The following is a 26,385-nucleotide window of genomic DNA, read 5'->3' as shown; positions in this document are numbered from 1 at the left end:
ATGGGCAACTTAAATATCACTAAGATATGCCTTTCTCTAAGAAAACCAAGGACAGGTAACACCTGTTCTATAGAACTCTGAACTTCAAAAGATCTGTAAATGTCATCATGCAAAGTGTATCATTGAGTGATCTCAGAGAACACTCTAGTAGCTTACAGTGGAGATTTCTGAAACTAGAATAACCACAGAATCATGGAATGGTCTGGGCGACGAGTCTTAAATGCTTATCCAGCTCCAACCCTTCCACTAGAGCAGGGTGCTCCAAGCCCCTGTGTCCAGCTTTGAACACTGTCAGGAATGGGGCAGCCACAGGTTCTCTGGGCACTCTGTGCCAGCACCTCAGCCCCCTCACAAGAAGTCTAAATGAAATGAAATGTCTAAATGCAGGAAAGAGAACTACTTCCCAGCTTGAATATCTTTTTGTGGTTACAGTCTGAAACACTGACAGTCAGCTACCAAAGCTGGGGCATGCGTGTTCTGTCTGTGAACACTACTCACAGGGAAGCCCATGTCTGTGAGCTGTTTTATCAGACGGTTCATGATCCAGGCCTCATCTTGCTTGCTAGATGTCTTCATGCCCTTAGTAAATAAATTGGGAGATTCCATTAATGGTCTGGTTCCCTCGTTCATACTAGTGAGATGTACATAAAATAGATGGTAAGTTTTTCATATTAATAATACATGCTACTGAAAGATGTATTAGTACATTAATTTAGAAAGGATTGAAGAACCCTCCGAACAACATAACTATGATTCTCTTCCCCCACAAAGTGTGCAAATTTTATCTCCGCTGAAGAGGTGTTCAGTGTACTATTTAGTATTTGATTGGCTCACCACTGAATTAAAGCCACCTTTGAATTTACAAATTTCATTTTAATTAAAGTTTCTGAAATAGTACAACACTTCCTGAAAAACATTCCCAAAACCAAGTTTGCAACCTTGAAGTTAAGAATGTTACTCAGTGTATTTTCTTAAAAACAAACAAGAGCGTCTAGATAAACACCTTTAAAAGATCTCTGTGCAGCTTTTCTATCACAAAATCCTTAAGAAGTCTCTTCCTTTCAGTTCTCCAGAAAGTACCAAGGGACAAGCGTGGATTTGTTTTGGGCTGCGGACAGTACAAGAAACAACCATACTTGATCAAATCACTGGCCTAACTGTTGGCAAACGGAATAACTAACAAACCGGCTAAATGCATTCCCAATTCCTTTAAGTTACAGCCTGGCCTTGTCCTGAAATAAAGACTGTGCAATGGAAAACTTCCTAACATAAAAGTATGTTCCCGATGGAGTGCAGCATTAATACAGGTTTGCTTTGTTCTCCTATCAGTACAAAACTTACAGTAAGTTAAGAAATACAAATCACAAAATAGGAAATAGGTATTTTTTTGTTGAACCATTTCATCACAGACTACTGTTTGATTTTCTACCACCATGGAAAGTGTCTGAAAGCCCCATTACCACCTTTTGTTTCTGTTAATCCATTATCATTTCTTTAAAACACATAAAAGCTTTAAAACTTACAGAAAACAAAAGCAACAACAAAACCTCCCAAAGCATCTGACATGCTTAAAATCAAAGCTCTCCCATTTTCCCCTGGAAACAAGGTAGGCTGTACTTGAACCACTGTAGTGGCAAGCTGCATTCGTGTTCAGGTATCAGAGGTCTAATATAAGAGTTCAGGTGTAATGCAACAGAACAATTATTCTAGAAATGTTACACTATTTCCACTCCTTTTTAGACAGCACCTTGATTTTTGTCTTACCTTTTGAAGTCCTTTCTTCGGGGCATTCCCCCAGGAATTACAGGAGGAGCTGCTCTCTTGTGAAGCAGTATTATTCCACATATCTCCTTCTTCATCTTCCCACTGACTAGTACTGAGATTCACTTCATCCCCACCACTGCCCCAGCCTTCTTGCATAGATTTTGAAGCTGGAGGGAAAGGAAAGAGGGAGAAGAAAAACCTTACTCAATTTCCGGCAAAATTAACAGGAGTATCTTTTTATGCCATGTCCAGTATGTTAACATTTGAGTACTTTCAAGAGATACAGAGATTCATCAAATAGCTTAACCAGCATTAAATGATAAGGACATCTTCTTCAAATCTAGCAAAAAAGAAAACTTCTCTGAAAACTTCAGAGAAGAAAGCATCCAGCAACAGCAAGTCTTGCTTTGTACTGAACAAGTAAGATCTGTGGTCATGGCCATTCCCATCTCCTAGGAACAAGGAACCTGAAGTATGATCACACACTTGGCTAAGAGCTATTTTGCTTTCAATGCATCTCACCATTTTAAGCTGTCACATTTTTCCATCAAACAAAACCAAATTTCAACGTCATTAATGGTCAGAAACTCTATTGTCACCTCAGAAGAATGGAATCTGAAAGGACACGTGGGCTGCAGGGAGCACCTCACATTCAATGACAAGGTTGTTACCTCATTCTGCTTTATTCTGTTTACTCTGCTCAAAGCTGCAATTACTCATCTTAAGACCATCTCCTTGTTTTATGTTTCCTGGGCTTTCTAAGTCCTTCTCAGTTAAGCATTTTGCAGGAGTGAGAAGTAAAGACTTTCACAACCAAAGCAGAAGCATGCACTGCTGCCTGCAGGGCACTTAGAGATGGGGCGTTTTTATTAAGTAAGGTTAGTTGGAAACTGTGAAGCAGCAACTCATTCAGGATGCTCCTGAACCTGTCAACAGTTTTATGAGCTGAAGAAGACATCCCTTCCCTTAGTTTAACCAGTGAGGTTGTCTAGGCATCCTCGTGTGTTGCTTTTCCTTTATCTTAACCGAGCTCAGTTGCTTCTCATCCCAATGCAGGTTTCTTCTAGGCACCTAGAATTAAGTATTATCCATGCTCCTCTGCAGTTTCATTGTTTCCTGCACCTCTACTATACTCCTTTTGCAGTACAAAGAAACACTCTTAGGAATGCCTTTAAATTTATTGGCTCCATGCACTGTATTCATATTTTTGTATTAAGCTGGTATCTGGAACATCAACATTCTGAGACAGCTAATGCTGTTTCGAGAATGAAATGATTAAAACAGGCTCTCATTTAACTGCACAGAAATCCAGAGGTGATGTTCAAAAATACTTGCAGAGAACAGAGGCACTTTGCCCTGGTTTTCCCCATCCTCTTCTGGCAGTGAGGTTCACGCACGTACCTGGTTTGCACAGTGCTGGGGCAGCAGCTGGAGCATTTGTTCTTCCGTATGTCCCTGCCGACTCGGCAGGATTATCTCCCCACCCTGTACCACTGCTGGGGGGTTTCCCCCATGCTGAAGTGCCATTATCAACTGCAGCAGAAGGGGATGACGGCTCTCCCCAAGAAGCTTCAGTCTTTGTGTGGACAGCAGGCATCTCTCCCCAGCCTGCTGAAGCAAGCGGAAGGAGAAAAGAACAGTGACAAGAGGAAAGGTTTCTTCTGTCAATAACTTCAAAGACAGACCATTTATTAAAGAAAGAGCATGAACCAGTAAGCAGACACAGGGTCTCTAATTAAGCATATGAAAATAAAATCCCTTTGATTTGGTCTCAGAAGTCTTTTTCTTAATCAATACCAAGTTGGCAAGACAGAAAGAGTATTTTTAACGTAGCTGGAAGCAGACTGGCTGCCCATGTGAGCACCAGACCTGGTCCGAAGGGAGCAGCTGTGTACAACGGGAATACTCTGAGCAGACCAAACAGGGCTTAGGAAGCACACACAGCAGGAAGAGCATTCAGGAGACCTGGACCCAAACCTGAGCTGGGCTTTGTCTCACTGAAAGATTTTAAACTATTTTAGCTCCTTTTTACTATTTACATATTCTAAAATCACTTTTCTCATGCCCTACAAAGTAGGGCATTTGTTACCACTTGCCACACAGATTATATGTTGCATGCACTCCTTAAAGCTCTTTATTACAGCTTGTGGTTGTCTGTGCTCCCCATGTACCCCTGCATCACTGAACTTCTACATTATAACAAATATGGCTTTTAAGGAGAACTAAACAAGACTGCAATTAAAACCTACAGCCAAATCATGAGGAATGGCAGGTAGAAGCCTCTGTTTTCCTACAGAGTATTATTTTAACTCACTGAAAGACGTAACCTACTCTAAAGAAACCTTCTTAGTCTGGCTTGGCTTGAATGTAATGCGCTTAAATCCATATGACACTGATTTTAGCACTGAAGTTGAATGTGCCAGGAACAGCCATACAGCTACTGAGTCCTACAGAGCAACACAGCCAAAATGCAAACTGAAATTAAACCAACCACTACCTCTTAAAAAAAAAAGGTGGTTTTTTTTCTGAAGAGACAATCTGGATCATAGATGGGGTTCAAAGCACTTTTTTAAACATACCAAGCAGCCAGATACATAACAGGCAAGAAAACAACACTTTTACATATACCATACCTGATATTAACCAATTTTTCTATCATTATCACAAAAAGCTTTCAATTCCATTCCAACCAGGACCTCAATAAACACTGCAGAATTCTGTCCGCTTGAAATTTCCACTGTTAACTAGGCTGCTAATTCAGGAACTGGTTGTCTTTGTATTGGAGATGAATATTAAAAAATCAGGGTATTTCACAATTTAAGGACTAGTTGCCTACTTTTGCTTCCTGATGCAATCTGTAAAAACGCTCTGGAAAGGATTCAAAGAGCAGAAACACAACATTTCCTACACAAACCGACACCTGGGGTAAGTAGGCAACACCATGAAGTTGCCACAAAAGAGCTTTCTTTAAGAGTACCTTGAAATACATTAAACTAAGCAACAGTGTTTAAGTGAGCACCAAGTCTTTGCAGAACTTCCTGATTTCCACAGGATTTCTGTACTAGAAACTGCAGGCAACGTATGTCGCCAATAATAACTCCAACACTGGCTAGCAGAGAAGAAAATTCCTTTCAAATAGATGGGCTCAGATCTGCCCACCGCTCCGGTGTTCCTGTATTACAGATTTATTTTAGGCTCTACTTCCTAAAGCAACTGCAGATCTCTCAGATAGGGATCAAAGTGCATATGGCATAAAACATATCCAGACTAAGCCTACGTGTTCAGGAACATGCAGCCTAATAAAGCTCCTTCACTACCAGAGAGCTTCACTGTGGTTTAAAACATACTCCTGCTGAAACAACCCTGAACTTCACCTTTTCATTAAAGTGCTTTCCATTGGAAACAGAACTACTGCGCTCTAACCTCTACTAACCTATCCTGTATTTCTGTTTATTCTGTGTACAGGAGACAGACTCTGAGAGACACACGTGTACGTATATAAATGAGCCTCTATTTAACACAACTTCCTTGGTGTTGCACCTAAAACACTTCTTCAAGCCTTCTGCTTGTATCTTGAAGCCAACTTTATTTAAGGAACACTTGATTGGAATTTCTGCCTCGCTACTCAGGAGGTAACCTTGTCAGACAACTGCGTGTATTTAATCACACTGGCATCTGAAAAAAGATTAACTGCAGGCAAATGAAACCGAAAACAAAACATCTCTAAAGCACCCACAGGAATACAAGTACCAACAGAGTGCACAGTACTGATACTCCCCTGAGCTCGTGCAACCTAGACTGGAAATTCAAAGTAATTCAATTTATGAAATCAATCTTAAAGCACAAAATTCATACATTAAAAAGGCAAAGTGTGCTAGACTGTAGGATAAAACCTCTGTGAGAATCAGAACTGGTCCTTGTGTTCCCTTTACTATAAATTCAACAACGCTGATTAAAGACCACAGATGTGTAATGTCCAAGTTATTTTAAGTGCTTTAAATGTGCTGAGCAGTAAATAATATGGGATTACAAATAATGAAGAAGCCAGCCACTGCCAAAGAGAATACCTGCAAATATATAAAAGCAGATAAAAGGCATCAACTACAAGTTTTCAGAAGTATATTAACACATCAAATGAAGTGCAGGGAATGAGTAAATCAAACCTGAAGCCTGCTGGAGAAATAATCTGTGCACAGCAAAAATTAACCTGTATGTGAATTCCAGAGTACTCATCAGTTACAAACCTGTTCTTCCCTCTGTGTCAAGTACCTGCAGTCTTCCTGCTACTGTATGAATACAATACATGTCTGTGCTGCCTTTCCATGACTCCGTATGACTACTTTAGAAACTTTAAAAAGGTCAATAAAAATACACTGTGGAGTGAATAGTGCAAATCCTACAGGTGAAAGAATTCCTTTGTATTCTCCAAAGGACTTCCTTCTTTAAACAAGGTTTTTCCTCCTTTTTTCACTAATCCAGTCCGTTCCATATTTGAAACAGACACAGGTGGAATGTTAGTTCAAGGATTCTGTAGCCCCAACAGCTTGTCTCTGGCAGCGTGATGCTTCCTAGGGTTATCACACACCTCACCATAAGGGCAGCTCACAAACAGCATTACAGGGGGACTGAATGAAGGCAAGAAGCTACTTTTAAACTCCTTTACGTAGCTGTTTGGAAGGAAAACACCTTTACAGGGGTACCCAAACCTGAACCCACCCTGTTTTCAAAAATTCTGCTCACAGAAAGGTTATTTTTTTCATGAAAATAATACCCATTTAGGCTTTTCTTATAGCTCCGTGGCTCAGCAACCACCCAGATCTGCCTGGATGTTGTTTTACAACAGAACGAGCTCTGTTAAAAGGTTCTCTGGCAAGAAAGTGAGGTTTTAATACTGGAGTTTTTAAACACTGTTAAAAATCACAAGAACCAAAAAGATCACAGCGAGTCATAAACATGGACACATTGGCAGAGCTTTGTTTTATAGAAATAAAACCATAATTAACATTGGGCTACAGCCAAGAGGAAATCCTCAAGGGAAAGTGAAATGTTAACTAAGCTGTGGCAGGATGCAGTTGTTTTCCCTCAAAATAACCCTATAGTCATTTGGATGGCAGGAATTGTTTTCCTTGAAGTTGTTTGGTCTGTGATGAATACCAGAGCATGTGACTAGAATACAGGCAACCCAAAATATCAGAACCTGATGTTGATGAAAAAGGAAAAAATTAGGTAGAAAAGAGATTGTTTATTAAAGTCACTAGTTAATTTGCTAATAATAGAAAAGAAATAAGCTATGGGGGTGGGGGATGTAAAAGGGAGGGTTTTATATATTTATATTTGTAAGTCAACTCTAACCCTTAACATCTGAAGTCTTCATTTCCTGAAAGGCATTCCAGTTCACGTGGTGGAGCTCCATGATTTAGGGAAGCTCCCATTTGCCTTTCAGCACTGAGATCAACCTTGTGTGGAAATGGAGGGCAGCTTGCTCAGGATCACTTGGCCGTCCCCAGAACCTGGCTGTTAGAGGGCTGAGCACAGGGTTTTAGGTTTTCACATGAGCATCCTAACGGAGCTCAAAGCTGACCTGGTTTCAAATCCATTCTGATTAAAGTTCCAAGTAAGGAAAACACATCACTTGCACTCTCTGCTTCACAGCAATTACATGCTATGAATGACACAGGAGTTGCCACCAAGACAACAGCACAGGAATGTAAAAGGGGCAGATGATGTTCAGAAGTCCTGAATTTCAACCTAAAATCTCCAGAGGAAAGCTTACATTATGTTCTGCTGTTTCTATTCTCAGCTGGAGGATGGCTGGTTGGAACCCTGCCAGGCTCTAACTACCTAATGGGAACAAGAAAGCATCAAGCCCACCCCTCAGCATTTGGAGGAAGGATCTGGTGCTGTCTGGGATCCAAACCCCTCTCTTTTAATCATCCCTATTTGCAAAACCTTTTCTCGTTTCTTATTCCCCTTGTATCAAAGTTGCAAGAGTTAAAAGTGTTAGTAAGAATTATGCATAAGTAATTTAGATAACAATTAAATCTAAATCCAAACCACTACACTGGCTTTCTGCGTGTCTTCCTAAATAACTCACCACTGGTTTGGTAGCAAGCTCCTACAGCCAGGAAGGACAACATTTATCACATTATCCACACACCACCCCTTTTTTGACAGAAAAAGGAATTCCTCTGAGCATTATGTATTTTCAACACATGTGTCCCAGCATCTGCTTCCCATCAGTAACTTTTAAGTTCTGTATTCAAAGAACCTAGAGAACTTCTGGGGATGGGTGACAACTTGAATAACAAGACTTCAACCTGGCCTCTACTTCTAAACTAATACAGAATAAATATAGAACCCAAAAGGGACTGCTGCTCCTTTGTGAACAGCTAACTAGTGCTGTACAGCAGAGTTAAAATCCACTTCTTCGCTTTCAGGATGCATGACTGCCATCTGACAGCTATGCAACACTTGCACAGGAACAGAATCCATGTTTCCTTATTTGGGGTATTGCTTGAATAACAGGGAATCATAAAAATGATTGCCAAAGCATGTCATACCCATGCCGAAGACAAAACATCAGTGACAACTACTTAGTTCATGCGTTGTAAGATCTTAGATGAGCACTTAACCTGTGCCTTATGACACCACCTTTAATTACACAATCATGTTTTGCATGCAAATACTGTAGAAAGAAAATAATGGTTGTTGGATGAAATATGGCTGGGGATTAAAGAAGACCCCTGGCTACAGGATTCTGGTCTCCCTTACTGTAGAGGCTAGAAATGCATAGCCAACAGGACAGGGACTTGGCGCAGGAAAAAATAAGGTTTAACAGCACAACACTGAACTGCAAGCCAAGGCCTGTGTCCCTGGAAATCTACTCAGTACTCTTCTCATCTTTCAGCTGTCCCAGGCGGGACATGATTTGTTGATGTCTGAAGTCTGTGTAGATTTGCACAAAGACCAACAGGACACTGCTGTACAGCTGCTGGGTGCTGTGGATGTTAAATCAGGTCTCCTGCACTGTGAATAGGGAAGCTGAGAGGATCAGTTTAAATGCCATTCTTTGCTTGCTCTCTCTGCGTAAGATAAGCACATGACCCCACTCTGCCCCTCTGGGGCACAGTCAGGAGTGAAGATGGGCATAACATGTAAAGGCTCAAAGGTTTGCTCCTAGCTTCCAGCTGCAGACTGGACAATCATCCTTCAAAATGGTCCCAGGTATGGCTTTTAGATTCGTACCTATGTGCAAAACTGCACGTAAGCAAAAATACACGAGGCCTAACTCATGCCTTTAATAACTTGATCTAAATTTTAGTATCAGAACCATGTTCTAAACTGCCTTCTGTTGGTTTTGCTTTAGGATCTACAAATCCTTCTAATTAACATTTCTGCAAGACGCACAAGACTGTCATTTTAAGGACTGGATGGTTACCATTAATAAGCAGTTCTCTGATTGCACAGATGTTGCTTCGAAGAAATCCTTCCTCCATTACCATCTATTCACCAGAGGAACTGCTGTAGCTTTTAAATGCCATTTTCAACATCTGATGGACTCAGAACAGTAAGCTCTCCTCTGCAAGGTGTTAAGATTATTTGAGCAGCATTAACAATGCACTGCTATATACAAACAGCCTGACAAGCACCAATGTAATCATCCAAAATTCAGCCTACTGGAAGAGGCTCCACCAAACCCCCACTTTTGTGATCTCTCCACTACAATTCAGAAATTGGAATTGTCAGTCTCAAGGGTAAAGTTTTAAATATGGATGAAATACGTTTCAGGTAAAAGGATTAGAGATCACATATGGCAGACTGACCAAGGACAAACCTATTTAAATACTTCTCCTGAAGCACGTTATTACAATAGATATTCTCAGCCATTAAAATATTTGACCACAGTAGGGAACATGAGACTATTTTTAAACAGATATTACAGGAAGTTTTAATTACTTCAAAACATCAAAGAGAAAAATGATGGAAGAGAACAAATCCCACTTGGAGAAAAACATGGTGAAAAAGTCAATATTTAGCCATGACAAAGACGAAACAGAAACTTGGAGACAAAAATCAGATGAAGAATTCCAAAGAGCACTGCAAGACCAGATTTATTTTGAGAAGCCTGTGGTCATGATATAGAGCAAAGCTCCCAGAAACTTTTATTTCAATACCTCCCCCTAAGCTGTTTTCTCCTTTTTTCCCCCCATTTTTATTACCTGGTGCTTGTCTACAGCAGTACTCTGATTAGAAAAACTCCTAGATGCCTAAAAGCTTGTCTTTGGAACATGGCTGAAGTTAGAATAACTTCTCCCAGCCAGCCTGAATATTAACATCTTTAACCAATCCAGCTTTATGAGAATCCTGTATAAGTCCAGGGTACTACCCGTGCTTGAGACCTGAAGTATGGAAGAGAACCGTTTCTTCATCAAAGGCAACAAACAGAAGACAGAGCAACAGCAACAGCCTGAATTCATGCAATCCTTAAACCCCATCTGGTGCCAAGAGATATGGGTTGCAGAAAAGAAACAGATGCATTCTGCCTGAACAAGAACAAAGACCAAGCAAGGGTACCAGAAGACAATAAGGGTCAGCCAAAAGGCCACAAACTCTCCAAGGGTTGAATTCAAAGGAAGTGCTAAGTAACAGTGGAAGAGCTGACAAAATAAATACAGATCAACCATCTAAGGACCCAGCACATTACTGACCGGGTATTGTTGCAAGCCTTTCTTATGTTCACTTGGACTATGGAATTCTATGTGTCAGGTTCCATGTGTTCTGTTGTCCTCAAGGCAAGTTAATACTCTTTTCAGAGTGTATGACATAAATATAAGATTTCTATCTCTAATGTATAACCACAGAGTCAGACAACATTCAGTAATCTGTACAAAGCATGTTATAAAACTATTTTCATACCTGGACCAAGCAGCGGGGACCGGTTCGGCTGGGCACTTGACTGGTGCGATGGCTGAGGCTCAACCATGTTGGTGTTGATAATGGTGCTAGTGGTGGTGGTATTGGTTGTGGTACTGCTCTGAATTATAGGATTATTTCTATCCCACATGTTTACAGTCTTGTTGTTGTTGTAATTTGGGTCGCCCCAAGCTGAGGTACCATCATCGATTTCCATCTTGCGGCGAATGGACGGTGGAGATGGCTCTTCCCAGCCAGTTGCCTCACAGTTCTCTTTTTGTTTGGCTGGCACTGGCCCACCAACCCACCCTGACCCCGTCTGTTTGACAGAAGCAGCTCCTCCCCAGTTACTTACACTGTTGTCCTGGGGTTTATTAGCCCAGTTTTGTTGGGGGCTTGGCTTTAAAGATTCCCCCCAACTTGTACCTGTATTAGCCTTGCTGTTTGTGCCATTTCCCCACCCACTGGTCCCAGACCTTGTGGAATCATTCCAACCAGACCCTGATCTATTGTCAGAATCCCATCCAGATCCATTCTTCTTCCCATCACCCAAGTGTCCAGGAACAGATGATGAATCTGTCCAATCTCCACCTCCTGAAGTCCAGCTTGGATTTGATTTCTGTCCATCTCCCCAGTTTTGAGATTTGGGTTTCTGAGGCTCACCCCAGGTAGGTGATTTGTCCTCCTGATTTGCGGTCCCACTCCAAGCGTGGCCGCTTTTGGCAGCAGCAGCATTATTAACAGTAGTAGAGCTTGCTGACTCCCCCCATCCCCCCGGGCCATTTGGTGCTTTGTTGTTATTGTCTCCCCAACCTGTATTTGTTGGAACAGCTGCCGGTGGAGAGTTGACCCACCCAGATACTGAAGAGGTATTTGTACTGTTCATGATGGACCCATCATTCTTCCCCCCTGAGTTTGAAGATTGAGTAGCTGCACAACCCCAGGCCTCTGTTCCATTGTCATTCTTTCGTTCAGACCTTGGGGACTCTTCAAATTCCCAGGCAGTGTTTTGCTTTACAGGGGTCTGTCCCCACCCTGTATTGGACAGGACCCTGGGGTCAAGGTCATTTCTTGGCAACTGAACTTGCCCTTGGTCTATCATCCCTTTGTCTCTCCTCCTGCCCTCTCCAGCCCCCTCCCTTCCAGTACTGCCTTCATTTTGACTCCCACCGCTGTCATTACTTCCTTCACTAGCCGTGGTGCCAGATGCTGCAGCTTTGGCCCAAGAGTTTATTTGTTCATTGCCCTGCTGCATGGCAGGATTCGGACTGGTAACACTAGAGCTATCCCACCCTGTTGATCCTTTCCCGTTGACGTCGCTATTGGAATGCTGGTTTGGGGGCTTGCCCCATTCCCCGTTCACACCGTTACTGGCGTTCCGGTTGGGGTGGCCCCACGCTCCAGAATGCATACTACCAACACTGCTGTTGCCACCACCCCTGCCCCACGCTAGTACCCCAGGACCAGAAGGAGGTCCCGAATCCCATGCGCTCGCTCCATTTCCCTCCTTTTGCACAGCACTGCTGGATCCATTTTGTTTAGCACTTAATGCTGAGTTCACAGTGTCTCCATTCCCCTGACTGAACCCAGAATTGCTGTTTCCTGCGGCAGGATTAGCTGGGGACATCCCCCACACTGAACTGCCCATTCCTTCACCACTGCCCCCACTGACTTGAGAAACTGATGTTCCGTTAGCACCAGGAAGGCCTTGCAGGTGGGGCGGGATGATGGCCCCCATACCAACAGCCATCCCCCAGTTCGGCAGTCCATTTGTCTGCATTGCATTGATAGGGTTTGGTGAAGAGTTCATGGGGTTAGTGTTATTTGGTCCATCAGTGTTAAGGTTCTGAGGTTGTACGCTGAAAGACACATTCTGAGAAGTGGACGTTTGTGGTTCTGTGCTCTCTTGCGGCAGCAAGTTTCCCCAAGCACCTAAGGTGCCTGTTGGGTTCCCATTCTGGTTGCCCATGTTCTGACCTATGGCACTGACTGGACTGCAAATACTGGAAGGGTTGCCTGCTCCCACAGTTCCTTCATGTCCAAGTACAGGCCAGGCAGCTGGATTGGCATTAGGGTTAAGGTTAAGATTAATGCCAGCATTCGAGTTGGAAGCACCCCAACAGTTCTGACTTCTACCATCTCCCATCATGTTGTCCATCTTTCCATCCCCAGCACTGGCAGAGCAGTGAGCTAGGCCAGAGCTGGAGCCCGCAGCCACCCCCCACACTCTGGCCGAGCTGCCGTTACCGTTTGCTCCACCAGCTCCAAGGGCACTCTGGTTAGAAGTGCTTTGGACGAGTGCTCCGTTGGCGCCATTATTGCCATTAGTTTTCTTTGTATGTCCAGTGAAGTTGCCTTGGGCACTCCCTGTAGCCATGCTACTGTTCTCTGAGCCACAGTTGGAGGCAGAGTCAGTGTCTGTAGTACATTCTGAGGCAGACTCAGTCTCAGCTCCGGTAATGGAAGGCCACGCTTCCTTGTCAGTCCTGTCTATTATCACTTTATCCCAGCTGCAGTTGCCTTCACTCCTGAAAGCGGGCTGCTGTCCCCAGTGGGAATTCTCATAATGGTCTCCCAATCCACTGTGGCTGAGATCTGAAAGGATCCAACAAGGTTAAGAGTTAAAAATGGGTCTGCTCTTCAAGCACAGCAAAAGCCCTCGATTAAGCACTATTTTACGTTGTTAGCTACAACACTGCTAAAATTTAGTCTGTTCTCTAACATAGCACAGACATTTTCCTCACTACAATAAAGCACAATGCGCGTATTTAGCTTCTTTTTAATCTGGCAGAACTCTCAATTAGAATAATGGAACAATTCAGTTTTAGAACAGAGCAACGGGAAGTGTTTTCTACCCCTTAGTATACTAGTAAAAGTAATAAGCAAGCCATAAATAACGGCAGCAAACACTATGAAAAATCTAAAAGCAAAGCTAAAAAGCAAATTTGGAAAAAACACAGGAGAGTATCTAGCAAACTCTTATCACTTATTCTGACTCAAGTCTCATTCTTCAGAGAAACACAAAGAAAGAACATTAACAAAAACTGCATGTTTGCCTGCCATTAGATAGAACAAACATCACGTTTAACACACTACACTCATGCTGCATATAGGTTTTTCACTCTTCCTGTAAATAAAGGAACAAACAGACAGGCACCTTGTCCATTCAGTTCAATTACACATTTAAACACCTCTACTGTAACTTCCATTTCAGTAGAGAACTTGGGCGTTTCTAAGTAACAGTGAGTTTTGTCAAGAAACATGTCTTAAAGGGTTACATGCAGCTTTTGCACTTGCGCACACAGCCCAATTTTCCCCTAAACCCAATGGAAATCAGTGTTTTATGTCACACACGTACTCAGGATACAGTATTTTCAGAGCACTGCCCACATCCTGAGAGACACTAATCCAAAAAATGAAACAAAAGCTATTGAGCATCTCATTGCCTGCTGGGGCACGCCACGTTAAACTGGAAAATACAACACTTCTCATGCTGAAAACTCAAGCTTAGTTCAAGGTCTTGCATTTACTTTCCATCCTGATTACTTTCTACAAGATTTCTAGTACAGATTACTCCTTCTAGTTTCTTTTGATGGGAATTTGAGAGCAAGTAATTCAGCCTGACCTTAGGGATATGTACTACAGGCGATCTACGGAACAGCTCCTCTTAACTGGTTGTCTAAATAAGGGAGAAAGCTGCATATCCCTAAGTTACAAATTCTGGATGTCAATTATTTTTATTTGCAGAAACAGGACTTTGATTTTTTATTATTTGAATGAGAAGGATATTGTGTGGGGAAGATGGATTCAACAAATCTCCCAAATCAGCTGTTACCTGTGGATGCCTAACATGCATTAATTTCAGTGACAAATATTTGGGTGTGATGAGCTCCTCTAACTGCCTCCAATTAGAGCTGTTCTAATACTGCAGAAAAACTGTTCCAAGAACAAAAAAGCAGCTTTCTCTCTTTGATGACGTCTTATTCACATATTTCACCTGTAGCTTTTCAAGAAAGGGGGGTGATTACTTGGTTGGCTTATGAAGATTTATCGAGATGAAGAAACCAGGACAGACTGCATCTTTCTTTATTTCATGTTGGGTTTTGCTTTACTTCTTTTTATTATTTGTCAGTTAAAGCAGAAGTATGAATGTTAGAGAAAGGAAGAGAAAGGAGTCTTAGCTCCTCACCTGTCTTCTCATGATGCCAGGAAAAGCCTAGCTTTTCACAGAAAGAGCTAAATAATTGACATGTGTATGACAAGTCCAAATGATTTGTCATTGAAAAGGAGCCACTTGGATTTCCCTGCATTCTCTCCCCTACATGCAATGGCTAGAAAGGAAAATACATCACATTATTCCCAGATAAAGCCAACTGGTTACATCAGAGAGCTAAGGAAGAAGGTTGAAAAGTTACCCGATAATCTGGGTTTGTTACACAGGTGTTGAATAGAGAGCAGAATCCCAGGTAAGATGTGACAGGGGAAGGAAAGCCTATGAAATGGCTTTAAAAGGATCAACAGGGTCAGAAAAATGAGCCAGTAGGAATAAACAAAGAAAAAAGCAGCAGTCCAGGCCAGAAGGTAAGAAGTTGAGGCAACCAAAGAATCAGATAAGAGGAGCTATGCGAAGCTTTTTAACTTAGCGCCGCGGGTGGTGAGATTCAGCACCGATTGTGTTTCAGGCACGACAGGAAGATTTAACAGTGCCTTGAAATACACTGTTCGAATGAAAAAGGTCTTGTCAAAGCCCAAACCCAGGCTACATGTGTGAGTGCCTGGGAGAACAATGGTGCTGCCTGAGGCAAGTGTGAGTGTCTCTGCAGGGCAGGTCTGCGGAGAAGGATCAAGAGCCCAGCGCAAGATGTCTCAATACTCCCAAAGAATGACACCAACACTGACCAGAAGAGATGAAAGGCAGCAGCTTGTTTAATCTTTGCCTTTCCCTTTTCCTCTCCCCCAGAGCTGGTGGTTAAAGCATGGCCTAAGTGTGAAAGCAGAGACAGAAAGTAATGGAAAGGGGTGGGAATGGAAGAGGAAGGTGACAGAACAGCTTAGACAGATTGCAGAAAGCAGGGAGCAAAAGGGTTCTTTAAATAAGACAGGATTTTGAAGGGCAGTCAGAGAAACAAGGCGGCTTGAAAAAAACAGTGAGGGGGAAGAAGTATAAAACCCAAGAGATGTCCATGTCCATATTAAAAATAGAAAATGGCCAAGTGCCTCAGTCTGGATAAGCACATCTACTCCAGACAGTGTCACACCAAGTATGTTTGGCTTGGAAGCCACACACACGCAGCCCAAACCCCTTTGCTTTTCAAGGGTTTGCAACTCCATAGTTATTCCTCTTTATGTATCATCAGCACAGCTCCTCTTACCAAGGTTCAGATTATGGCCTCAACATTAACCACTGATAACCTCTAAGGAATTACTTGGATAGGGATTACAGTAATTCCGTGCGCAGCGGTGTACCCGTGCTCTGCCTCCACTGCTCTGGAGTCACCGGGACCATGCTGGGACCTTTCCTAGGCCAGAGATACAAAAATCGGAGCAAAACCAGAGACCTGCAATAGCTGGTTCTAACACCAAAGGCTGCTGCTACAGAGCTTGTAAGAAACAGGGTGGAAAAAAGAGTTCACAAAGCAAACAGAAAGCTGCAAAAGCTGTGACTTTGCTGCCAAAACAACTTAACAGTTTGAGCACAGAATGGATCCTGAAGAGAGTAATTTTTATGTTCTTGTCTCTAGAAGCAAATAACCAACAGACGTTTTCCCACCTTCTCTAGACTAAAAGGACTTAATTCCCATAAACTAAATAACTAGTAGCACAGTGTTACACTTAATCCAGAGGGGCTTTAAACATCTGGGGAAAAGAATGAAAGCAAAGTATTTTACATGATGAAATCCTGAATTTCTTTGGTTGGGGTTGGGTTTTTTTGAACACACAGATTTCCTCCAACTTTCCAGGAAACCAACTCCATATAGAAATTGCCAATATTTTCCTGTATTTTCAAAGCTGTTGAGACTGAAATGGGAACCCATGGGACAGTAAAAAAATTCTTCAGAATTACTTCCTCTTTATTTACGCAAAGATCAGAACTAAAAGCACTGCAGTCCCCCAAAACCATTTCTATCCTCTCCCTCTGTCAACTGAGCAAAGATTTAAGCACAGCACAAGGAACAGGAACCACAGGTGTTGTGTGTTAGCAAATCCTAGTGCTGCTACCCCACAGAATGAAACGGACTTTAAAATGAGTCGGTGGTGGCGGGAGGAGATTGCTGTTGTCCCTGCACACTGTTCCCAACATAGTCAACCAACTTCAACTTAGTGCTTACTAGAGACAGAAAACATTTTAGGCTGTGTTTGAAAATGAAGATGAGTAATTAGTTGCAAAAGCAGTTTCATGTTTACACAGATTCCAAATGTAAAGTATGAGTGAAATGAGAAAAGCCGTTGCATGCATTTCTTAGAAAAGCAAAATACACGCAACTGACCCAAAACGTCAATCCTTGTGATGATGTCATTTACAATAATATTTCTTCCAATTTTTATCCAGACAAGTTAAAGTAACTGTATCTTCAGAACTTCCCTTACAGCAATTAGTTCAAATGCTGTGCAGTAAAACGATGCATCCTCAAGTGTAATATATCCAGAAGCAATGTATGAGAGGGTGCGGAATGGCAAAGCCTGGGATAAACTTTTAATAAGATCCACACTATTAATAAGTTTTGCTCATCCAATTTTAAATCTGCTCTACCAGTGATTCCCTCTCTTAGTACCAGTTTTGGTTTTCAGTCCATGTTAGCCAGCATAACAACAACCTGCCTCATTGACTCGTCCAGTCCTGCCCAAAGGACAGATTACAGGCAAGGTTTCTCTTGTCTGTGACATGCAGAATAGAGAAAAATCCCAAGGGCCGGTGACAGCCCTCCTGGGGATTTTACTTGTCACACAAAGGTTAGCCATTCTGAGCAGGAAGTGAGAAAAAAGGGCAAATGACCTTCTCCCCTCCCAAAAAAGAAACAGTTTTCAATTCAACATGAGCAGACTGTTAAAAGGCTATACATGAATTTTTCTAAATCTAAATTCAAGAGGAATTGCCAGAAACATTTTAAGTGCCCGATGAAATGCAGCCTGATTTCATAAAAGAAAAGATGACACAAGCATTTACTCCGAAGAAAAAAATACAGGAAAGGAGAAAATCTGGGAATTGCAGTGCTGATGTTTCGGGTTCTCTACCACATCCAGCTCTATCCATGCGCTGAGGCAGAAGACAGATCTGAAACCTGCCATCTCTCTGAAGCCACTTAGAGAGCTCCTCAAAACAAGTCTCATAGATGGGAGGAAACTGAAACCTTGACTAGCATAACATAATGTGGAAAAGACAGGAAAGAGATGGAAGCATAGAATAAAGCAGCTTTATTTATTTTAAAACTAAACCACAGTTAAGTACCCGAGTGGCAAAGCCCGTTATCCTGTTACGACATTAAAATGTAGTTCCTCTCCTCTGATGCCGAAAGCTTTCAAAACGCATTAACAAGCCAAACCCAAACAAGTTTTCATTATCAGCAGACTCCACTAAACGCCACCTCTCCACAACAAAAAGCAGTCGAAAACCACCAAACAATTGCATTTTTTTCCTGCTCAGTGCAACGTATCTTTAGCAAGCAGCTCGCTGCGAAGACGCCATTTTATCAAACCTGAAACGCAGCCAAGAGCTGCGGACGCTGTGCTGCTGCTCTCCGCTGAAATGTTATGTAAGAAATTGATTTAACAGAACCAGATGCTATTTTCTCAGGGTTAGGGTTACTTTTTCTCTCTCGTCCTTCTTTTTTTTTTTGGCTCTAAAAAAGGGCTGATGGGTAATCAAATACCTGGAGAAAGGAGCCGCCCAACCATCCTAGGAGACGCTACATTGTGTGCAGAGCTGTTTCTACTCCTGCATCTACGCTCTCCAGGGCTCCCGGCTTCAATATGTCGGCTGTGTACAGAGTAAGCCTCATCCTGTAGAGCTGCCAAGAAAATCTCTCTGTGCAAGCGTGCGCCCAGACAACCTGCAAGCTCGGCCGGGCCTCGGCTGCACTGGCTATGGAAATGCCCTCTCCAGGCACAGCCCTCCTCCCCCTTCCCCTCGCTCCGCTCCTTAACTCTGGGTGAAGGTATCAACAGAGTAGGATTTTTAAGCTTTGATTATCTAATTGCAGCTGACACTAAACCGATCTTCCTTCCTCTTTAAATTCTTTCAACTGTCACAAAACATTTTCACTTCAGGACCCAGCTACAATTAGCACCCTAGCTGCTTTTCTCCCGCTTTTGAAAGTCAGCCAAGAGAAGAACTGCCGACCGCCTGCCCCGACAGCAGCTCCTGCCATAGCCCTCCTCCCTGCCCCAGCTCCTGCCATAGCCCTCCTCCCTGCCCCGACAGCAGCTCCTGCCATAGCCCTCCTCCCTGCCCCGACAGCAGCTCCTACCATAGCCCTCCTCCCTGCCCTCACAGCAGCTCCTACCATAGCCCTCCTCCCTGCCCCAGCTCCTGCCACAGTCCTCCTCCCTGCCCTCACAGCAGCTCCTTCTTCCTGCCCGGCATTTTCCTCCCTGACAGCAGCTCCTGCCCGACACCAACAGCTCCTGCCCGCCGTCCTCCTCCTGCCCCACCGCCAGCTCCCACCCCAGCAGCAGACCAAGCCCCAGATGTACACTGGCGTGTCGCCAAGCCCTTAATGACTTCCCAGCCTCTATCACAGATCTAAGTGGCAAACACGAGACCATGTTAATCAAAGGCGCCGTTGTTTATAAACGCCCTCATAGTGCAGCATGGATCAGGGACTCCTGCCTCCTGCAGCATGGATCAGGGACTCCTGCCTCCTGCAGAAGTGGGGACCGACCATCTTTTATCAACTGCGGCGCACTGGTTTGCTTTAAGACACATGAACACACAAAGTGTGGACAGAAGGGGGAGCAGCTTAATGTTTTCGGGACCTAAATAACATCACAAGAACACACAGAGAGGATTTTTATCAATGCATATACATATTTTGTGTTAATTAAAACACACACAAATCCAAGAGGATAATTTACACATAAGCTTTCAGTATGACCAATACACTCCCCTACAATTATTTCCCCTTCTCACTTCCTTTGTCTTCCTCCTCCTATCTGCCCCAAATACATATTAATTACCCAGTAAATGGAGCACGTTTTCAATCTGCTGTGGCTTGGAGCAACCTGCTCTAGTGGAAGGTGTCTTTGCCCATGGCAGGGGGTTGGAATTAGAAGAGCTTTAAGGTCCCTTCCAACCCAAACCATTCCATGATTCTATGATTCCTTGGTGCAGTTTGTCCCTCCTGCACTGGGTCACACACCACTGATGTCTCTTTAAAGGGTTGGCTGCATTCTCAGGATTGCTGCCACTTCGCTACCAAAGTACAATTGCTGCTGCTATTCTTGGCTCAAGAGCTGTTCCAATGAAATACCCCTGAAAATAGCTGGTTTCCTTCTGAAGACATTTATTCTCTGTTTCTGTGCAATAGTATCTGAAGGCTGGTTGGGTTCAACCTCATTTTAAAAACACAAGATGAATGAAAATCTAACCTGCTTGGGTTAGTTTCCATTCAGAAAACTATTTCAAATGCAACCAGAAACTCTGGAGAGTCAATTTTGCAGAAACTTTACATTGACAATACCATTGTGGCTTATTACATTCCTTCAATACCAGCTATACATGACTGAAATTCCCATTAACTAAAAAGATATGCTGAAACCGGAAGAGAACGTATCATATAATCCCATGTTCCCTGTATTTTCTTTTATCAATAACATAAACTTCCTGTAATCAACTTCCATGCAGAGGCAAGTACTTACACAGGGCAGCTCTTCAAGGGGGTGTTCTTTACCAGTCAGGAGACCACAGGAAGGCAATGCAAGACCCCGCACCAGTTTGGGGGGACATAAAGCACAGCTCTCACTGCAGCCTGTGCTGGCAGAGAGCATCTGCTCCCTTCCACGAGCCCCATCTTGTAGCAACCTTGACAGGGCACGTGTCTGAGAAATCTGAACTTCTTACAGATATCTGCACAGTGGAAAAGGGGATTTGAGAGGTCACGCAGAACACTCACCTGATCCAAGGAACCATTCCTCATACATACTAGGTGACATCTACCCAACCCACCAAGGAAGAAGCCCTCCAGCAACAGAGACTGCACATTGCCAAGTGCTCTATCTCACTTCTTCAGATAGCTTTCATACTGGCACGTTTTTCCTAATGTCTAACCTTAATCTTCCTTGTTGAAATTTAAGTCCATTATTTCTTATCTGATCCATCACAGGCATACAGAACAGATCACTTCTTCCCTGCAGCAGTCATTTAGGTATTCCTGCATTTATAACTCCAGTCTTCCTCTGACTTAGGAGCTCCAATTCCTTCACACCTTGCAAGGCTTGTTTCTGTTGCATTCCTCTGCACTTCTCCCAGCTGCTTCACCTCCTCCTGAAGGCACAGTACCACCCCCAAACTGAACTCAATATTCAGAGGCCTTATCAGAAGTGCCTCATGGAAAGCGGCGCTGTTTGCATCCCTCAGTATGTCTGTCTTCTTTTCAACAGCGTGACACTATTAATCTATTTACCCTGTGACCAACTCCAGATCCGTATCTGCAGTGTGATACTCACATATCCATGTCTGTGTACAGAGCTGGTCTGGCCAAAAGAAAGAACGTTTCCCTTTTATTTCTTATTCCATTACACATTTTTGTCACTGCTGTCATTTACAGCCAAAACACTGATGCAGACACTGAAGAATACAAATCTGCACTCTCACTGAAATGTTCTCATCCTGCCAGGAAGGACTGAGAGCTGCTCCCTGTCTACATCCTCCTGAGCAGTTATGACACTTCTCACAATAGCTTTGTCTTATACTTCCCACTTATTTGCACCACCACACAGAAAGTCTGCTGAGGTGCTATCGCAGGCAGGGCAAAGTTGACTTCTAGGGCATGATCTCCCTTCTGATTTCGCCTGTTCCACCCCTGACAGGGAACTACTCTCGATTGGCATAACATCCTCTCCACAAACCCATGCTGGCTCCGTCCTTCTCTTGCAAAGCTCTGAGTGCACAAAACTAGCTGCTTTGGTTATTATTTCTAGTATCATTCTGGCAGATTACTCTGATCTGCAATCCCTCCGTTTCTTCATTCATCACCTTCCAATATGGATTGGTCGATTTTCTCACACTCTGAAGGAATGTCAGCGGGCCAGAGTGCTACAACCCATCCTCTATGCAGTCCACTACGAACTTCAGCACTTCCAGACACTTGGAAACATTTCCTTACATACTCTAACTCACTGTAGCCTTAGTTCTACGTCTATCATTAGTTTATGTATGCAGGGAAAACTCATTTAAAGTATCACTGATGCCATCTATCAATGGTTCTCCCTGCTGACCACCAGACCACTTCCACTGGTCTTCCTTTTACTACTAAGACATTTATGGAAACATTATATTTTCGTTCACTGTTTTTTGTTGGGTGTTGGGTTTTGGGTCCCCCCCCCCAACAGTTGTTTCCTGAGCTGTACCAATTCAGCTTTCCAAGAACTTTCACATGACATTACTCCTTTTCTGCTCTTCCCAAGGACAAAACTCTGATTTCCTGGTCACTTTGACCTTAGTTTCTATTTTTGACTTCACCACCACCAGAGACAGGTCCTGCTACTCAGCCTCTTCACATGGTTTGCCAGAAAACTACCATCTGCACAGTGCAACAACTTGCCAAACTCTGTCTCCCAACCTTTTTTCCCCACAGACACCCTGGCAGTTCATCTCTCTGGCTCACAGCAGAGCACAGCCATCTACAGTAAAGCTGGGGGTAGGATGCAGGTTTGTGATTCTAAAGCAACATTCTAAAGCAACATTCTTTTGCACAGCCCCAACTCTTTGAAAGTGAGGACAGCAGAACTCTAAAGGCATCTCAGCTATTTAGCCTTTACAGACGCCTGTTTTTCTTTCTCCCAGTAAAAAAATTCTAATCTCTGACATATAAATTCAAAGCAGCAGATTTATTTTTCACGTTTGGATGCCTGATGTCAGATAACATATACAATGCAGAAAAATTCATTCTAAAGATTAGTTTACTGATGAGGTTTTACCATCATTTTTCATTCATAATGCCTGTATTTGTGCTACACGGAGCTTGCTACTTCTCCATCTATATTCAAAGCATTATATGGAATTCCTCAACATTTACATGGGAGACAAAACCCTTTTGTGGCTGAGCCTCACTTCCCACAGACTTTCTCATTACTGCATTTCAGAGCATGCTCATCACCCCAGAGCACATCCAGGCAGTACTGCCTAGATCCCATCTCCATGTTAACTGCTACATTTTTGTCCTTGTACAATGGTTTTTAACTTCCTTTTGTCTAAACATACACCTGTCACCAGTGACCTTTGGGAAGAGTGCCTGATCTCCAGGGACATGGGGTACCATGCTAACAATGCTAAAAACAAAGCCCATAGGAACAAAACGAGAAGAAAGCAGTACAGTCCCTGCTCATGCAACCTCTGGCAGTACCTTGAGCATCCCTTTACAACACTAACTTCATGAGACAAGATGTAATCAAAACAAATTCTAGTAATTTTTGTGCTTTCTTATACAAATGGCGTAACATCAGATCTGATCCCATTAGTAGGAGAACTTTTACTCAGTCACATTGCAGAAGCTTTGTGTACAGTGATGAGTTGTACAGTGCACTGCTCGTGGCTAACACCTAGTCAAGTGATGCAAAAACAGGAAGCTGTTATGAGTTTTAATACAGATAATAAGCATTATGTTTGCTATATACAGTTACCTTCCACAGAAGTAGTATAAATAGCTGATTTTTGTGTTCACAAGGGAGTATCACCCTGCTAGTTCCTTCACCTGAGATCAAAAGCTGCAACACAGCACATGTTCTAGGCATTATGTAGTACACTTTAAAAAAGTGTATTTGCTATACAGAGTGTGAAATTACATACATACAAAGTGTGCAAGCAAGAGGAATAAATGTACTGTCTAATCCCTGATCTCTACTTTATAGCATTTAGTAGTTTAACTATTCCATATAAAAAACTCTATTTACGGAAGATACACAATAAATCAATTTCTAAAGTTTCCTGGTCTAATTTTGTAACTTTCCAACTAGAAGCAAAAACCACAGCAATGTTCAGCCAGCAAAGATATTCTGCTAATGGAATTACAGAATATGGGCCCAAAGAGATAAAATTCAGCAGACCATTTCCATAAAGGCAGATTTCACGTACTTTATTTGCCAAGAAATCCACCCATTTGCCATGCTGTTAGGAAATCAAGCTAAATCTTATTTCAAGCTGCTGAAATGAGACTTGGTTCATACACTTCAGAACTACTTTTGCATACATGGGCCTTACCTAGCATCAGCACAGTGTACAACGAGCTAAACTGGGCCATCGTTCAAACATGCTTTTAGCATGAAGGTCACTACTCCAATGAAACACCTGGATGTCAAAGCTTATCTTTGTTTTCCAACTACACTGACTGGGTTTAGGAAAGATATTATTTCTCCCTAAAACTTTTCTCCAAATTTGACTTTGCAACTGCATAGAATTGCCTTGTTAGAAGTAACTCTAAATAACCCACAGTTATAGCAAGGGGGTTGGAACCAGATGATCTTAAGGTCCTTTCCAACCCTAACTACTCTACGATTCTGTGCTCGAAATCACTATTATTAGACATGATTTTAACAGTAAGCATGGGTGGTTTTTACCCTTCTTCCTAAAGAAATTATCAAACACAAAATGAATACAAACAGATCTGTAAGAAGAGCTAACCTGCCACACAACAGCAACTTCCAACTGTCCCCAACACCAACAAGACCATACCTGTGCCACAAGCATGAATATGCAAACTGCAGCTAAGGAAAGCTTGAAAAATGAAACAGAGCTTTGAGCTTCATAAAAAGAGGAAGAAAGTTCAGCACAGAATGGGACATCAACCCACAGTAGGAACATAAACCTCTAACTGCTGGCAAATCCTCACTTCCCAGGAAACAAGAGATAGCACAAATTAAAAGCTCAACTCCTCAGTTTCCACAATGCTTGTGTGGTTTTGCATTTTGATGAATGACTTGCTTTCACTTAAGACTTTGGAAACATGTTACAGCTCCCTTCCACAAAACATTCAGCTCACTGCAGTTTTACCATGGCTCCCGCAGGACATGGCACGTTCCTGTTGAGTTGATGGATGCTGTTTCACATTGCTGAGTCGCAGAAAAGTAAAAGGCATCTTAAAGAAAAAACTGCTTATTTCTTTTGATCTTTGTTCTTACAATCATCAAACGCACAGGGGCTGCCTGGAGACTCCTATATAAACTTCACAATTTGTAAAGAGACAAAGGAGGATACATTACTTGCTATTTTTAATCTCCCATGGTGGCTTTCAGAAATTACCTAAATTATTTGAGATCACATGGCAAAAAGACCATTCCACTAATGCCTCACATCTTAATGAAGGAAGTTAAGTATTCACCACATTTACTGGAGTTAGTTGGCAAAGTGGGGAGAGAAGAGATAAAAAGCTCCATCTCTAAGTAAAAATAAGGAACTCAATTAGATATCAGAATATTGCTCATGAACTGCACCTTTCCTTCGGCCTAATCCTGCAAAGGATTAAGTACCAAGGGAGCATCTCAAGAATATATATTGTAGCTCAAGATAAAGCTCCAGACAGGTAAACATTCTATACAAAATGCTCTAAAGTAGTGCAGAAAACAGTTTCATCATAGTTAACAATAAATAAAAGACTGTTTTCAAGGGTAAGTTTCTAGAATAGTCTATGCAATTTATAGAATTATTATTTGAGATGTTTTAATTTCTTAAGTTTGTCTAGTTCATGTTTTGGAGATTGCCTTAAATGAGAAACAAAAAAAAAAAAAATCACTATTCTCATCCACTTCACTGGTATGCCCAGATGATAAACCCAACAAGGAATATATATTAGTGGTCATTAATTCCCACTTGACTTACATTGGCAGAACATCCTTTTTAATTCATGATACTGCAGTTAGAATTCTGATAAGTGCTTTTGTTAGGGCAAGGCAGTAGATAACAAGAGACTGATAATAAAAGGACAGATATAAAACAGTGTGATTTTTACAGTTAAGAGGCTGGCAATGCCTCTCCAGCAGCACTCCTTGCATCCAGGTAGTTATAAACAGGGCCTGGAAGGAACATGGCTGCATAATTTCAAGTTAACTCTGAAGGACTATGACCCCATAAAAAGAAAAGCTACAGACATGAATTTCCATTAAGGATCCGCTGGATACAAGATGCTGGTGTACAAGGATCCTGGCTCCGTGATTAATACCAGATCATCCATAAAGTTACTGTTGCTCATCAGGAGTATAATGAAGCCACATATGGAGACTTCCTTGGGCAGTCCACAGTCCAGGTCTAGCAAGCTCTGGTTAGGCACTCAAGAGCTACCAGAGAGGGAGAAAACCCTAAGCAGTGAAGGGCTGTTGACTGCCTTCACACTTTGAAGATGTCCAATAACAGCCATGAAGTGATCACTTTTCTACAATACAGGTGCTGTTCAGACAGACATAATTCCAGTGTATGTGCAGCAGGCACCCAAACCTGATTCTTCTAGACAGCTTTTGATTCTTTTTGTCCCTTCCCTTCTTTTCCCCTGAGAATTACTTGAA

The 26,385-nt window shown here is 42.5% G+C and overlaps 1 protein-coding gene across 12 annotated transcripts in view; it reads right to left on the bottom strand.

The window, feature by feature from the left end:
• TNRC6C (trinucleotide repeat containing adaptor 6C) overlaps positions 1-26,385 on the bottom strand; it is a 316,602-nt gene that overhangs the window by 25,994 nt on the left and 264,223 nt on the right. For 6 of the 12 annotated variants that reach the window (XM_057401440.1, XM_057401435.1, XM_057401443.1 and 3 more), the window contains 5 exons: positions 10,681-13,272; positions 3,166-3,375; positions 1,765-1,931; positions 1,004-1,108; positions 499-579 (listed from right to left, as the gene is read on the bottom strand). In XM_057401440.1, the coding sequence (XP_057257423.1) occupies positions 499-579; positions 1,004-1,108; positions 1,765-1,931; positions 3,166-3,375; positions 10,681-13,272 (3,155 nt within the window). Of the gene's footprint in view, positions 1-498; positions 580-1,003; positions 1,109-1,764; positions 1,932-3,165; positions 3,376-10,680; positions 13,273-18,545; positions 19,001-26,385 lie in introns of those variants that run through there. The other 6 variants (XM_057401444.1, XM_057401439.1, XM_057401446.1 and 3 more) reach the window with 3 other exon arrangements.

Source organism: Pezoporus wallicus, unplaced genomic scaffold, assembly GCF_028554395.1.
Source record: "Pezoporus wallicus isolate ANWC-B61680 ecotype Strahan unplaced genomic scaffold, APGP_CSIRO_Pwel_v1 contig_8702, whole genome shotgun sequence".
Classification (NCBI taxonomy): domain Eukaryota; kingdom Metazoa; phylum Chordata; class Aves; order Psittaciformes; family Psittacidae; genus Pezoporus; species Pezoporus wallicus.
The sequence above is the reverse complement of the archived record's forward strand: the minus strand, read 5'-3'. Positions and strand labels throughout refer to the sequence as shown.